This window comes from Aquarana catesbeiana, linkage group LG02, assembly GCF_042186555.1.
Source record: "Aquarana catesbeiana isolate 2022-GZ linkage group LG02, ASM4218655v1, whole genome shotgun sequence".
Classification (NCBI taxonomy): Eukaryota; Metazoa; Chordata; class Amphibia; order Anura; family Ranidae; genus Aquarana; species Aquarana catesbeiana.
Genome location: NC_133325.1, coordinates 308,386,616 through 308,400,810, shown reverse-complemented (window position 1 = coordinate 308,400,810; position 14,195 = coordinate 308,386,616). Strand labels below are relative to the sequence as shown.

The 14,195-nt window shown below is 40.6% G+C and overlaps 2 protein-coding genes across 8 annotated transcripts in view; one reads left to right on the top strand and one right to left on the bottom strand.

Moving 5' to 3' along the window:
* Nucleotides 1–9,273, top strand: part of TMEM131 (transmembrane protein 131) — a 317,376-nt gene extending 308,103 nt beyond the window's left edge. For both annotated transcript variants that reach the window (XM_073614647.1, XM_073614646.1), the window contains exons 37-41: nt 2,320–2,438; nt 2,542–2,641; nt 3,549–3,631; nt 4,450–4,610; nt 8,258–9,273. In XM_073614647.1, the coding sequence (XP_073470748.1) occupies nt 2,320–2,438; nt 2,542–2,641; nt 3,549–3,631; nt 4,450–4,610; nt 8,258–8,551 (757 nt within the window). In that variant the 3' untranslated portion in view covers nt 8,552–9,273. The remainder of the gene's footprint in view (nt 1–2,319; nt 2,439–2,541; nt 2,642–3,548; nt 3,632–4,449; nt 4,611–8,257) is intronic.
* A 4,404-nt stretch (nt 9,274–13,677) lies between these two features.
* The window catches only part of LOC141127830 (inosine-uridine preferring nucleoside hydrolase-like), a 46,164-nt gene continuing 45,646 nt past the window's right edge, over nt 13,678–14,195 (bottom strand). For all 6 annotated transcript variants that reach the window (XM_073614645.1, XM_073614641.1, XM_073614640.1 and 3 more), the window contains one exon: nt 13,678–14,008. In XM_073614645.1, coding sequence (XP_073470746.1) covers nt 13,700–14,008 — 309 coding nt within the window. In that variant the 3' untranslated portion in view covers nt 13,678–13,699. The remainder of the gene's footprint in view (nt 14,009–14,195) is intronic.

Below are 14,195 nucleotides of genomic sequence, written 5' to 3'. Positions count from 1 at the left end.
CATCGGAGGGAAGACGACAACGGAGAAGACTGGGCCAACGCTAGTAAAAAAGCTGGAATAAGATAGCGGAGGAGCCCGGCAGAAGACGCTGGAGAGCGGAGAAGTCGGAAGAAGACCCCCGGAGCTGCCTAATAAATTACTCTAAAAACCTGTCTAGTGTGTCAATAAGAAAAACTTTTTCCTCCCAGGTGAATGGGTAGGGGTACGATGTACCCCATACTCATTCACATAGGGTGGGGGGCCGGGATCTGGGGGCCCCCTTATTAAAGGGGGCTCCCAGATTCCAGAAAGCCCCCCGCCCGCAGACCGTTGGTTGTCGGGAAGGGGCCCTTGTCGTCATCAACACTGGGGGCAAAGTGCTTTGGGGTGGGGGGGCCGCAGGGCGCCCCCCTGCCCCAAAGCACCCACCCCCCCATGTTGAGGGCATGCAGCCTGGTATGGCTCAGGAGGGGGGGCACTTGCTCGTCCCCACCCCCTTTCCTGACCGGCCAGGCTGGTGCTCGGATAAGGGTCTGGTATGGATTTTGGGGGAGACCCCACACCGCATTTCCGGCGTGGGTTTCCCCTTACAATCCATACCAGACCGAAGGGCCCGGTATGCTCATGAAGGGGGGAACCCATGCTGTTTTTTTCTTAAAAAAAAAAAAAAATCGGCATGGAGTTCCCCTTTATGCACAAGTCGCATGCCAAAGTTGGATCAGTTAATACGGAATCCAACTTCAGAAAAAAAGTAGTGCAGGAACTACTTTGAAGTCGGCACGACTTAAAGTCATGCCAGTATGAATGGTAGTCATTCAAAATCATGGAGAATGACTTGTCATGCGATTTTGTAGTACAAAATCGTGGGACAAGTCGTATAAGTGTGAAAGGGGGATAAGTGGAGCCAAAATGAACAAGCCAACTGCCTGCTCATTGGGGATCAGCGGACAGATTCCTGGTTGGAGTCGCTCCCATGTGAAAGGGACCTTGTAAGTTGTAGTTTAGGCATGTGCAAGCATTCTCCTTAGCAGACTGCACATCAAAAATAAGTTTTGTTAAATTAAACCTTACAAAAATTCTTGTTTATACTGAAGTATTTTAAAGGGGTTGTAAAGTCAGAAGTTTTTTTTTATCTTAATGGATTCTATGCATTAAGATAAAAAGCCTTCTGTGTTCAGCAGCCCCCCTAATACTTACCTAAACCTCATCTCTGTCCAGCGATGTCCACAAGTGTTTCGGCCGTCCGGGACTCTTCCTCCTGATTGACAGAGAAACAGCAGCAGCACCATTGGCTTCCGCTGCTGTCAATTAGCCAATCAGAGGAGAGAGGGGGTGGGGTTGAACCGCAGCTCTGTGTCTGAATGGGCAAACGGAGCTGCAGCTCGGCTTGGGTGCCCCCATAGCAATCTACTTGATGTGGGGGCACTCAACTGGAGAGAGGGGCAAGGAGCAAAGAAGAGGGACCCGAGAAGAGGATGATCTGGGCTGCTTTGTGCAAATCCACTGCAACAGGGTAGATAAGTATGACATGTTTGTTATTTTTATGGAAAAAAAAAAACAGGCTTAAGAATCACTTTTACGCTACACAAGCCATAGAGCTAATAGAAAAACCACATCAGTTTAATTGGCTGTTTAAGGAACAGGTTAACTTTGCTAGTAATATTAATAGCAAGAAAATGTTTTTATTTTTCCATTGGCACAAGTGCATCTTGTTTAACCCCCTCACTCCGCCTTCTGGCAGCTCTTTAAATGGGCGGTAATGCAGGGATACAGCATAGCTTCCCAATCGCATAAATGCTGTCATTTTCTCTCTCAGCAGTCATGTGATCGGGAGCCCATCCGCTTGCTCCCAATCAAAAGCCATGAATGTAGTGATGCGCGCACACCCCCAGACCACCATGGACCCATATGTGCCGTGGCTGGGTGTAAGGCCCACTCTATATATAAAGCACATGTGTTACACGGTCAGAAAGATGTTAATCAGGCAGGACTGAGTTTTTTTTTTTTTTAAATAATAAATAGTGATATTCTATGTATGCAATAGAAGTATTATTCAGACATGCCTGTATATCTCATGTTTTCTGACATTAGAACCAAAATAATCAAAAAATGCTTTATTTTGTGTTATGTAATACTTGCCAGTTTTGTCACTACCCAGGTACTTGTGTGCTTTTTCCATGTATGCTCATGTACTTTATGCATCCACTATGAAACTTCCACCTAATTTTTGTAAAGGGGAGATGGATTTAAAATTCTATAGAAAATAATTCTGTAACGTGTTAACACACAAGTAGAACATTGCATGGTTTGCCAACAATAACAAAGGATCTTTCTTTTCAGTGATTTAAGAAACGCCTCCTCTGTCATCAAACACAAGCTGACTAAAGCAGCTTCTTTACCTGGGAGGAATGGCAATCCAACATTTGCTGCTGTTGCTGCTGGATATGACAAGAACCCAGGTAAAAAGCTACATTTTAGCTGTACAGCCATGAATACTTTGCCTTCATACTCCATTAAGATCTGTTTACACGTTTTTTGTTTTTTTTTTCTCTGCCAAAACAGGTGGCAGCGGATTAGCCAAATCATCTGTTGCTAGAAGTGACATCCCTAACCGCATCAGCATGTCACAAAGTGTATCCATTGATAGTGATAACTCTGACAGGTAGGGGAAGTACTGCGTTAGCCCATAAATGGCTGTCCTAACCTATTCTAAGGTTTGCTTTAATTGAAAATCAAAGTGTAATTAGATATTGAGCTAACAGCATCAATTAAGTAATCTATTGTATGGCTGTGACCTAAGGTTTGTGTATCAATTGTCAAATGATCAATAAGCTTTTATGGTTGTGGAAGAATACACTTAGTGTTACTAAACCCACAATAGTAGAATCAGTCTGTATAAGCAGCATAGCATGCTTGTTATACTCACTGGAACTTAAGGGGTTAATCCTCTGCATTGTGTAAAAAGACTGTTTTATCCTGTTTGCACAGATCCTCCCCCTCCTGCGCTATCTGGGGAAGACCAGCTAACACAGGCAGGGTAGCCGACCTGTACATGCTCAGTTGTCTTTTATGCTGGAGAGAACATTTACTTGTTCTCAGAGCTAGCCGGGTCACATGATATTGACCATGTGGGTGTGTATACAGGATGTAGTGGAAATCTCCTCCTACCTGAACTCTCAGCACTGGAGAAACTGTGCAGTTTATCATGTAACCGTGGTGTACAGACCATCCAAAAAGGTGTATAGTGGCAGTATTTTAATGTAAAGAGATTTATAAGCTGTGGGGGGGGGGGGTGTTAACTACTTTTATATTGGGTTTAGTAACACTTTAATATCTCCAAATAATTTGATTTTTTACCATAATGCCAAGCATAAAAAAAAAATTGTGTTTGAGAAAAGATTTTTTGGTCCCCTGTGCTGCTGACCAGTGGTTCTTTTTGATTTCACTGCTGCACTGGAAGAAGTAAATGCAGAATCTGGTTGGTTGCTATGGAAAACAACATGTCTGAAATTGTTTTTTATTATATGTAAATGTGCTTAACTTTTATCATATGCCTATTTTACTTCCAGCTCTGGTTTGTGGAGCCCAATCAGCAGTCCTGAATATTCATTTTCTGCCTTTGGATCTAGCAATACCTTCAATTTAACAGGAGGTCAGTACTTCCCGTACAACAGGATATATAGCAATTATGCACGTTTAAAGCCGTACTAAAGTCTGGAGAAAAAAAGGGAAATGTCCCCCTGTAAGTTAGTGGCATAATGTGCTAGTATGCACCACATACTAGCACCTTATAAAAGACTTACCTTAAAACAAAGCCCCCCAGCTGTGCACTGTTACCACAGACAGGCCTTCCATCTTCACTTGGTCTTCCTTCCGAGTTTGCGGGCTCTGGTCATTTGAATGACAGAGCCGTGATTACATCACGCCTGTGCATGCGCATGGCACAGTGCTCTGGAGGGACAACATGCTCAGTATACCATCCCTTCAGAGCACATGTGCTTGTGACATCACCCACTCAGGAATAGTCAATATCTTCTAAACGGTGCATGCTGTTATAAGCTTACCTGTAGGTATAGGTCACTAAGCGGTGTTTACAACGGTTTTAAGAGCTATATACAAAGACCCGAGTTGCAGTTTTGAAGATACAGTGTTTCTGGCATCTGGCAAGGATGTCTTGCCCCCCCCTGGTGTTCTCAAGAGACAAGATTGCATGTGACATTCCTGTTGCCACGCTCTGCTCTGTATATAGTGTTGTGCGTGGTATTTTTCATTATTATTGTCATTGACCAATGTAAATATTTAGTTAAAGATAGTTATGTGATATATTTAAATCTGCAAAAGGGTGCTGCAGTTTAAAAATGGAATATACATCCCTGTATATGTGCCCTACTGTCTTGAATGCCTTCTAATGTGTGTTGCTCAGCTGCTTTTGTAAATGTAATGCATTTTCTTTTATTGTATCCTTCTCAGAGGTTTTTGGTTCAATCTCATTGCCCCGAAGTACTTACACTCATGATCCCCAAAAGAAGTGGACAGATTTTGAGACCACGTCTTCCTTCTGGGATCATCCTGCCACAGATTCTGTGCCAACATGGCCAACAAGCACTGGATCTCCAACCCATGTGACCTCTGTGAGTATGGGGTGGGGGTATATTTTTAGTTGCCTCTTGATGTAATCTGTTTGGTGGCCAAATCATCAATTCTAGCTATTTGTTCTATTGACCAAATCTGAACCCTAACTACTAAGTTTCATGGCAAAATCAGAAGCCTTTGTACAGTGATCTCCTACACTGGTTGATATCATCACTGATTGTCAGTCATCTCATGACAGAAGTTTTCCATATTGCCCTCTTCATATGTTAATCTTGGCAATCACACATCTTTTAATTCACATTTTTCAGGTTTCAGCCTAATCAATTAATTTGTTGTGGGTATAGTCATTTTTACACTAAATTGTGTAGAGTTGTAGAATATAGTAAATGTCTGCTTAACACCTCTGGTTTTCTAATTAACACTGCTGACATTACAGGGACACTGTAGCTGGCCACAAAACAATAATTAAGCTATAAGTCTAGAGCATTCCTAACGCAAGTTGATAGATTCATTGTAATTGCTCATTCCACTCTTAAAGTAGTAACTCAACTGAAAGGCAACCTTTCTGTTAGCACAGGAAGAAATTGTTTTCTTTAGTTTCATTAAATACATTTTAGCAGACAGGTCATCTCGTAGTTCATCAGCAGATCATATTGCTGCTGTCCTGCAACTCAATAGGCATGCTGGGTAAGGCTCGAGTGCTGAAACTCTTCTACGGTTTCAGTCACAAGGTTGCTCAATGCCACAGATAGCAGCTTATGTACACTTTACAAATTGGTGTAAATCCTGTATAACATCCAGAGTAATGCAGGCAGTTGGTGTCACATTTTGTTCACATTACCCTAAATGCTTTAGGAACTAAATGGAAATGCATTGAGTAGATGCAGCTGTTCTCTAGAACTGTACTGTTGTATGCGGTCTCCTGACAAGACTGAAGTTTCTTTTGGCTTTTCGTCAGTTACATAGACTCCTCTGCAAGCACTCCGTTTATAGAAGGGCAGATTTTTTTAAAAATCCAGTGACGCCATTGGCATGCGGTAATTAATTTTACCTATCTTCTATTGCTGGACGCAGCATGCAAATATTGGAAGATGACCTATTTAAACCAAAATGTAAAAATATAATTTCACAAATACCATTGTCAGTATTAAATTCTTTAAAACCTGTTTTCTAGAGGGCAGCCCTCCATATCTTCACTGCTTATCGTTAGGATTTCTGTCCTAAAAGAAGGGTTTCTAAGGGAAATTTTAAGTTTTTACTAAATTCTTGTAAAAACTTGGATCTTCTATACCACTTCAGCAGGGTTTGAGATGAATGCTGTCTGAACCCTTTTCTTCCTTTTTGTACAAAACTGAAACCTCCCTCTCCCCTCCTATTTACATTTTTTTTCCCCCTCCACTTCCTCGCTTACCTTTTTTTGTTTTCTTTCTTTTTATTTATATCTCCAAGTCATCCTCTCCTTTTTCTATTCCCTTCTATTCCTGCTTTTTCCATCCCCCCCCCCTTTTCTATTTTATTTACTGCATATCATCACCCAATCAAGTAGTCCTATCTGACCAAACATGTCTAAAGCCTCGTACACACAATCTGATTTTCCGACGGGAAATGTGTGATGACAGGCTGTTGGCGGATTTTCTGCGGACAAATGTTGATGACGGGCTTTAAAATTTTCTGCCGACAAATGTCTTGTCGGATTTTCCGAGCATGTGTACACAAGTCCGTCGGACAAAAGTCCAAAGTACAAACGCGCATGCTCGGAAGCAAGGACCAGCACGTAATGGAGAATTGACATTCACTACACGGCAAATTATGAAATCTCGAAATGCAGCGCACATTCTCCTCTTTGCTGGTGATACTGATGGAGTTCTGCCAAACATTTTTAAAAGGCTTTTATTTTCTAGTGATATCAAGAATAATATGTTTTTTTTGGGGGGGGGTTTTGGGCAAGTTACCACAACGCCATTATCCCTTAGTTTTTAAGATCAAAGATACAACTATGTTGGTGTTCCTTGTCAATTTTACATTGTATTTTTTTTAAATGTAACTTACTTCAAATGACAGTTTGGGAGTAGGCAAACGCATAGCCAAGTATTATTCTACACAATTTTTTTATTTTTCATTAAAAAAAGAAAACAAATAAAATTAGACATGCTATCTGCCAATAGAGCTTAACCCAAAAGTGCATTCTATGCATCCAAAATATAGAAAATATATCAAATCATTATCCAATCAAAAACTAAAATAAAAGCCTCATGCATGTGTCCTGCTTTTTAATATAGGGGGTCACCAATGCCAAGAGTTGGTGAAAGCAGGGATCCGTCATCCGGAGATAATTCCGAAAATCATCCGAATTATTCTCCTGGCGCTCCCGCAGCAAAGGCATATGACATAATTGGTCACCAGTTCTAAAGCAACCAATTTTTGGTCCAAGAAATCCTCCTCCTTCTCCTGTTTCTGGACTGGACTTGGGTCAAAGCAATAACTCCAAGGCCAATAATAAATAAGACGTTATCTCCGATTACGCAGCATGTCTGGTTGACGAACGGCCGTTCAGAAACGAACTGAAAAGCACAAACTGAAAAGCGCAAATCAACACTCGCCAAACTTCTACTAACATGAAATTAGCAGAAGGAGCACAAAGGGTGGCGCTAAAGAGCTGAAATACCACTTAGTACTTCACTACGTTCGTGTTTGTTGGCCGATGATTCCTTGCCGTTTGTATAAAAGACCAAATCCAGGCACACGGAAAAGTCAGAGGTTTTGTCTGCGGAAAATCTGATCGTGTGTAAGAGGCTTAAGTCATTTTTCATTAGGTGTTTTTATAATTTTAGGTTTCTAAAGATACAGTATATTTTAGTGATAATTTTCAATAAAATTAGTGTGTCTTAGGGGTGGTTTCTATACCTTTAGAGGATTTTTATATGTTTATTTTTTATATAAGAGTGTGGTGAAGATTATGAAAACAATGGGGTTGATTTACTAAAACTAGAGAGTGCATATCTGGTGCAGCTGTGCATGGTAGCCAACCAGCTTCTGACTTCAGCTTATTCAGTTAAGCTTTGACAAAAAAAACAAAACTGGAAGCTGATTGGTTTCCATTGCAGAGCTACACTAGATTTTGTATTCAGTTTTAGTAATCATCCCCTGTGTGTGTAAAAGTCTGCAGGAGAGGTCATCCTCTATAAACAATAAAGCCAGTTGGTTGATATAAAAAAGGACACCGCTATTGTATTTAAGCATGTTAATATTATTCAGTAAAGCAAAGAAAATAGTTCACAATTTTGCAGTGTTAATTAGTTTACACAAAAAGGTACCCAGCGTACTAGTGATGATGAAAACACTTGGATGCATACATGTGATATCTTTGCTAATACATTTTAATAATAAGTAACAAAGCGCTATACTTTCCAATCTAGTCATTTGCAGAAGCAAATTGTTGTGTTTTTTTTTTTGTTTGTTTTTTTTTTGTTTTTTTCATGCACTTTTCTTTCATGGGTTACCTGGATATTTAAAAAATACCTTTTTCATGGATTTGGGTTGTTAGGCCTCAAATTTCTTCTTCTTCTTCTTCTTCTTCTTCTTCTTCTTCTTCTTCTTCTTTTTTTTTTTTTTTTTTTTATAGCTGCTATAGTGTAATACTTCTGGTAAAGCTTATCTGATGCAATGTTTATTTTTTTTCCTGCAGTCCATCCTCGGCACCGGTAGCCTGTGGTCCACGCCATTTAGCAGTTCCATTTGGTCCAGTAATCCAAACCCCCCTCTCCCGTATACTACCACTCCCCCCAACCCATTGCCAGGTATTGATCTGATTGGACCTGAAAGCACATGCACAGCCCCCAACTCGCCTTCAGCTGCTCCCTCTCACAGCCCTGACAGCATGACCGGACAGACATATGATCCATGGAGTATATGGGGCCCAACCATCGGGAGGAGAAGTTCTGATCCTTGGTCGAATTCACATTTTCCACCTGATAAATAATGATCGCGCTGAAGATCTACAGTCATAATAGGAGTGTTACTGCTGCAATATCTGCCAATCATTTTATGAGGGGACACCCTGTACCTCTTTCTACCAGTCAACGTCAGTTCCTGGCTTTTTATTTATATATTTTTTTATTGCAGGCCCCAAAATCTTGAGCTCCTATGTTATTTTTAAGCCCATGACCTCTCACTTTATTCAGATTTGGGTTCTTTAAGAACAAACAATTGAGCATGGACAAACCTATTCTGTAGAAGAATGTCAACTAAACATAATATTCAGGAATAGCACGGGTACAAATTACTATCTCATTGTAAATTATTTATTTTTCAAATGACCCATAAAACCATTCCTTATACATATCATACCATGGCCCATAAAATATGTTTTTTTTATCCCAGTGACCATATTTCTCAAGTATTATATTTCTAAGGAAAAACATGAAAGGCATAAATAGCAGTTGAGGCTATAAACGCAATTTCCTTTTAAATGTAACTGTTTTGTATTCATGAACAAAATGCTAATTGCAGCCAAGAGCTCTGTGAATGCTCATATTGGGTTGCTCAGCGCTTTTTCTCGTTCCCTCAATTCTCTAGCACAGTGCATTTTTTTAATATTAATTTTACATGCTCTTTGTAATATCTTGTGAAAAAAAACAGGATTTGATGAGCAAGTCATACAACTTTGCGTTGTAATTTAAATAAATGAGGCACTTTTTTTCATTAATGGCTCTGTTGTTTTTCATGTTTATGGTAAAGTAATTTAGTGTTCTTTAATGGCTTAAAGCTGAAATAAACCCATTGATTTAATGGGTTAAAAAAACACATTACCCAGGATTGCTAATTTACTTGTGCTCTCAACCGAACCATCAACTGGCTTGGGTCATAACTAATCACATGTGCAGCACCATGCCAGTTGTGAATCAAACTCTAAGATTGGCAGCTTTCTTAGCTGAAAAGGATAGGAGGGTTAGTGAGATACTGATGGTGCAGGATGTCCACACTGCAACTTTGCTCATACCAACACTGTGCCAAAAATGCCACAACTGGTTGCAGTGATATGCTGTGGGCCGCAAACGGAGTATTCAAACTAGTTAGAGTTTTCTCTTGGGGCACCTTCGTCCACAGTGTGAAAACATTTATCAGTACTTTTAATACGGCTTTTCTTTTCCATTTTAGTAGAAAAATGACTTTTAGCCCTGGTTTACGTTGATGCGGGATTAAAATCGTGCGAGTTCAGCTGATTCGTTCAATTTCATTCCCTCATGTCAGTCCAACAATTTCAGAGACATCTGTGCAGTTTCCTGCACAGATGTCTATTGAAATCGCCAAAAGTAGTACAGAAACTACTTTTGGGAATCGGAGCAGCGTCGCACTGATTCGGACAGTTCCATTGCGGGCAATAGCCGTCGATTTGACAAGTCAAATTGCATGCCAAATCACATCAATGTGAACCAGGGCTTAATGAAGTAAACTAAAAACAATATATACCCCAATTTTTTTTGAAAATTTTAAAGCTGATGTTACGCCAAGTAAATATATAAACTCAACAAGCTTTAAAATTGTACACGCTTGTGGAATGGCAACAAACTACGATACTTAATCTCCATAGGCAACGCTTTAAAAATCTTTACCGGTTACTTGTTCAGAGTTACAGAGGAGGAGCATTTACTCTCGCTCTAAGGTTTGCAGCGATTCCTCATGTGTGCTGCGAACACCGTTTATACATATGCGTGCGTTACTTATGTATGCGTTCGCGCACGGAGGGATGGGGTGCTTTCCTTTATTGTTTTATACACTGTCTGTTTAATTTTTTATGTATCACTTTTATTCCTATTACAAGGAATGTAAACATCCCTTGCAAAAGAGGTAAGATTAAAAAAAAATAAAAACTAATCTTTCGCTTTAAAAAAAAATAAAATTCTGTCCTAGACCAAAAGTGATGTTGTTCCGGTCCCTGAGACCATAGAGGCGTTAAGACAATCTGGTCTCTGGAACTTCTATGGCCAGCTGTGCGAGTTGTCAGATTGTTTTCAGGTGCACCAATAAAAACAGTAAGCCAGTGAAATACCGGAAGGGGGGGGATTGGGGGGTGTGGACATCCCCTTCTGATGTGATCTGGCAGTTAATTGCCGATCCGACCACACTCATGAGAAAGCTAGTCGCTGGCTGAAAAAAATTTAAAAAATACCTGGGTTATGGCTGATAGCTTCAGCCATAACCCCAGTAAACCACTTGCAATCTGCAACATGTGTATGTATACACTTTTTGCGGTTGTTAATATGTTACCAGTAAGAGATACATTTTTAACTAAAATTGTGTATACAGGTTTTCATGCCTTTAAAGTGACTTTTTTTTTTTTTCTTAAATAACAAAAGTATTTACAAACATGTTATCTGCTCTGTGCAATGGTTTTGCACAAACCGCCTCCTATTGTCTCCTGATAGCGATCCTGGCCCCTCCTCTTTTGAGTGCCCCCATAAGAAGCCGCTCGATCCCAAGGCAAGCTGTATGTATCTATAGAAACACACAGGAGGAGGGGGAGATTTTTCAGAGTAGGTACAAACCTACTCCCTCAGTACAGATAGACTCCTCCCCAGCACAGAATGATCCCCCTAACATTCCTAAATCCCCCCTCCTAGCCTACCCCGACAACAGCATAGTCCAGGGATGAGCTCAGGTATGTTTGCTTATTAGTCCAAACCCGTCTGCGCTATCTCACCAGGATACTATCACTGCAGACCACCAATCATAAGTGGCTGAAGCATTTCCTGTCTCGCCACTTCAAATACATGTCCCTTGATAAATGTGCAGCTGCCAGACAGAGAAAGCCTTGACTGCCTATGATTGGCGATCCGCAGTGACCGCTTCCTGGTGGGATAAATCATGCGGGTTTGAACCAGTACTCAAACATGCCTGGGCTCTAGTAGACACCAACCTACCACCAGTACCGAACTCTCAATGCAGACCCCTCAGTAAAGATCCCCCCCCCCCCCCCCCCCCCCCCAAACTCACCACAGCAGAAGAACAGATGCAGTGGCAGTCTTCCCCTCAGCTCTGTCATATGACCAGAGCAGGGAAAGGGGCTTCCCCTCACTCTGAACTGCTGCTGTTACAGAAGCAGTAGGTGGGGACTCTCTGGACTGCACCCTACCCCCTTACACTCTGCTGTACCCTTAGTACGTCACTGCTTATAGAATGTCTTCAAATTATAAGCAGACCTTAATGCCATGTTGGCCACAACTATGTGGCAAATGAGGTGTAATGATGTTAAATGTAAAGCTATAGGGACTAAAAACATGATTGTATTCTAGGGGCAGTGCAACTGGGAGATTTAATGTTCTAGGTGTTCTGTTAGATCTTAGACTTAATAATAGCATGCAATGCCTAGCTGCCAATTCTAAAGCAAGCAAAATACATTTTTGTATTAAAAGGAGGTATAGACTCCAGACAAAGAGACAGAAATCATTTTGCCTGGTATAGCTCCTTAGTAAGACCTCCTTTCTAGCTCCCTTGTCACCTCCTCCATGCTCGCCTCCAGGACTTTTCCAGAGCCTCTCCAATCCTATGGAATGCCTTACCCCAATCTATCCGATTATCTCCTACTCTATTAGCTTTTAGATGATCCCTGAAAACCCTTCTCTTCAGAGAAGCCTACCCTACCCACACCTAACAACTGTATTTTCATTTTCTCCATCAGCTCATCCCCCACAGTTATTACCTTTTGTACCACTTGACCCTTCCTTCTAGTTTGTAAGCTCTATGAGCAGGACCCTCTGTATTGATTTGTATTGTAAGTGTACTGTCTGCCCCCTTGTAAAGCACTGCGCGAACTGTTGGCGCTATTTAAATCCTGAATAATTATGCAGTTCAGTTTTGGGCACCAGTTCACAAAAAAGTATATCAGGGAACTGGGAAAATTGCAGAGGACAACCAAACTGATAGGAGGAGCTCAGCTCATTTCGGTTAGAAGCGGTTATTAAAGGGGGGATATATTCACCATGTATTAATACATAAGTGGTCTAATTTGTGAACCTGGTGCAGTGTTACTCCCTTTAAGGTCAGTACAATGGACAAGGGGGCACTATTTATGTCAGGAGGAAAAGAGGTTTAACCTCCACATACAGAGAGGCTTTTTCACAATAAGACCTGTGAAATGTGGAATAGACTCTCTCAGGAACTAGATCTGCCCAACTCATTTGATTAAAAAAGCTGGATGCTTTCCTAAATGGGTAAAAAAAAAAATCAGATTGTTGATCTGGGGAATATCTAATTGACTTGGGGGGGATCAGAAAGAGGATTTTTTTTTCCCCTGCTGGAGCAAATCAAAGCTTTATATAGTTTCCTTTAGTTTGCCTTCCTCTGGGTCAACTGTAAGTATAGAGTTTTTTATTGCTTGAACTAGATGGACTTGTGTCTTTTTTCAACATGATAAACTATGTAAATATAACCCCAAAGGTTCAATAGATAAGTTCCTTCTCAGCAGACAAACCATGAAACAACGTCCTAGGAAGACTGCAGAAACCATTTTACCTAGGAAATTTGGGTCTGTTTAAAACCGACCTCGCATGAAATAAATTACTGGTTGCACTTCCTTAAATTGACACAGTATCTAATGTTCTACAGGGATAAATTTGTTTTAAAAATATTGCTTTAGGGGCATGCATTTGTAGTCTATACATTGAAACCATGTAGTCTATAGCAGTTTCTCATTGCCAGTGCTCAAGGCAGACAAACAGGTCATGTTTTCAGGCTTCCCATTATTTTGCACAGGTGATTTGATCAGTTTCACTGCCTTAGTAATTACCACAGATGTTTCATCTGTTGGGACGCCTTGAGGACTGGAGTTGAGAAACACTGGTCTATAGAGTGCATGTGCATCTAGTAGCTTGTTACACTGGTTCTAAAATGTTCTGTCATGCTCAACAAAGTGTTAATTATGGTAACCAAAGATACAGGTATATCAGTCAAATTAAGAGATGACTGATTTGTTACTTTAATTGTATACTTGGCAAACCTGTTTATGGGCAATTCAAGAGGAGAAAGTATTACTATCAGAAATGTTTGGACTGGATAAAAGCTGTTTGTTACTTGTCAAAATGTAGTGCAGGCTAAAAAAACTCATCATTCAAATGCAGTTCTTTTTATTTTATTGAAGAGCAGCCCATAATCGTTCTTTAAATTTTTCTAGGTTGCATTTTTTCATCAGAACTACTTTCTTTTGTTTCTTCCACTTATCCTCGGTGTCCAGCACCAACATCCCCCTGGCATATCTGCCATGAAGCTCCACACTCACTGCACACTCTAGGTACTCTGTTACAATGCTTTCATCAATTGCTGCAGCCATGGCATAAGAGTCATAGGAAACAAAACCATGTTTCTGGTGCCACTTAGCTGTGATCTTCTTCATAAATCTGGCTTTGTCAGTGTCTTGCTCTACCCAGTTTCTGAAATACTCCTGAAAGGAGGAGAAAGGTTTGTGTTAAGTAATGAGGTTAATAATGGGTGTTAATAATAAGACTAATAACCAGTTGTCAACTTTTATTTACTCAAGTTGCTAAAACATTTTCGTGGGGTGCAGTTTCCAGTCTTATCCAGACAAACAAGTATGCAATGTATGTGTTTTTTTGCCAGCAGTCACAACA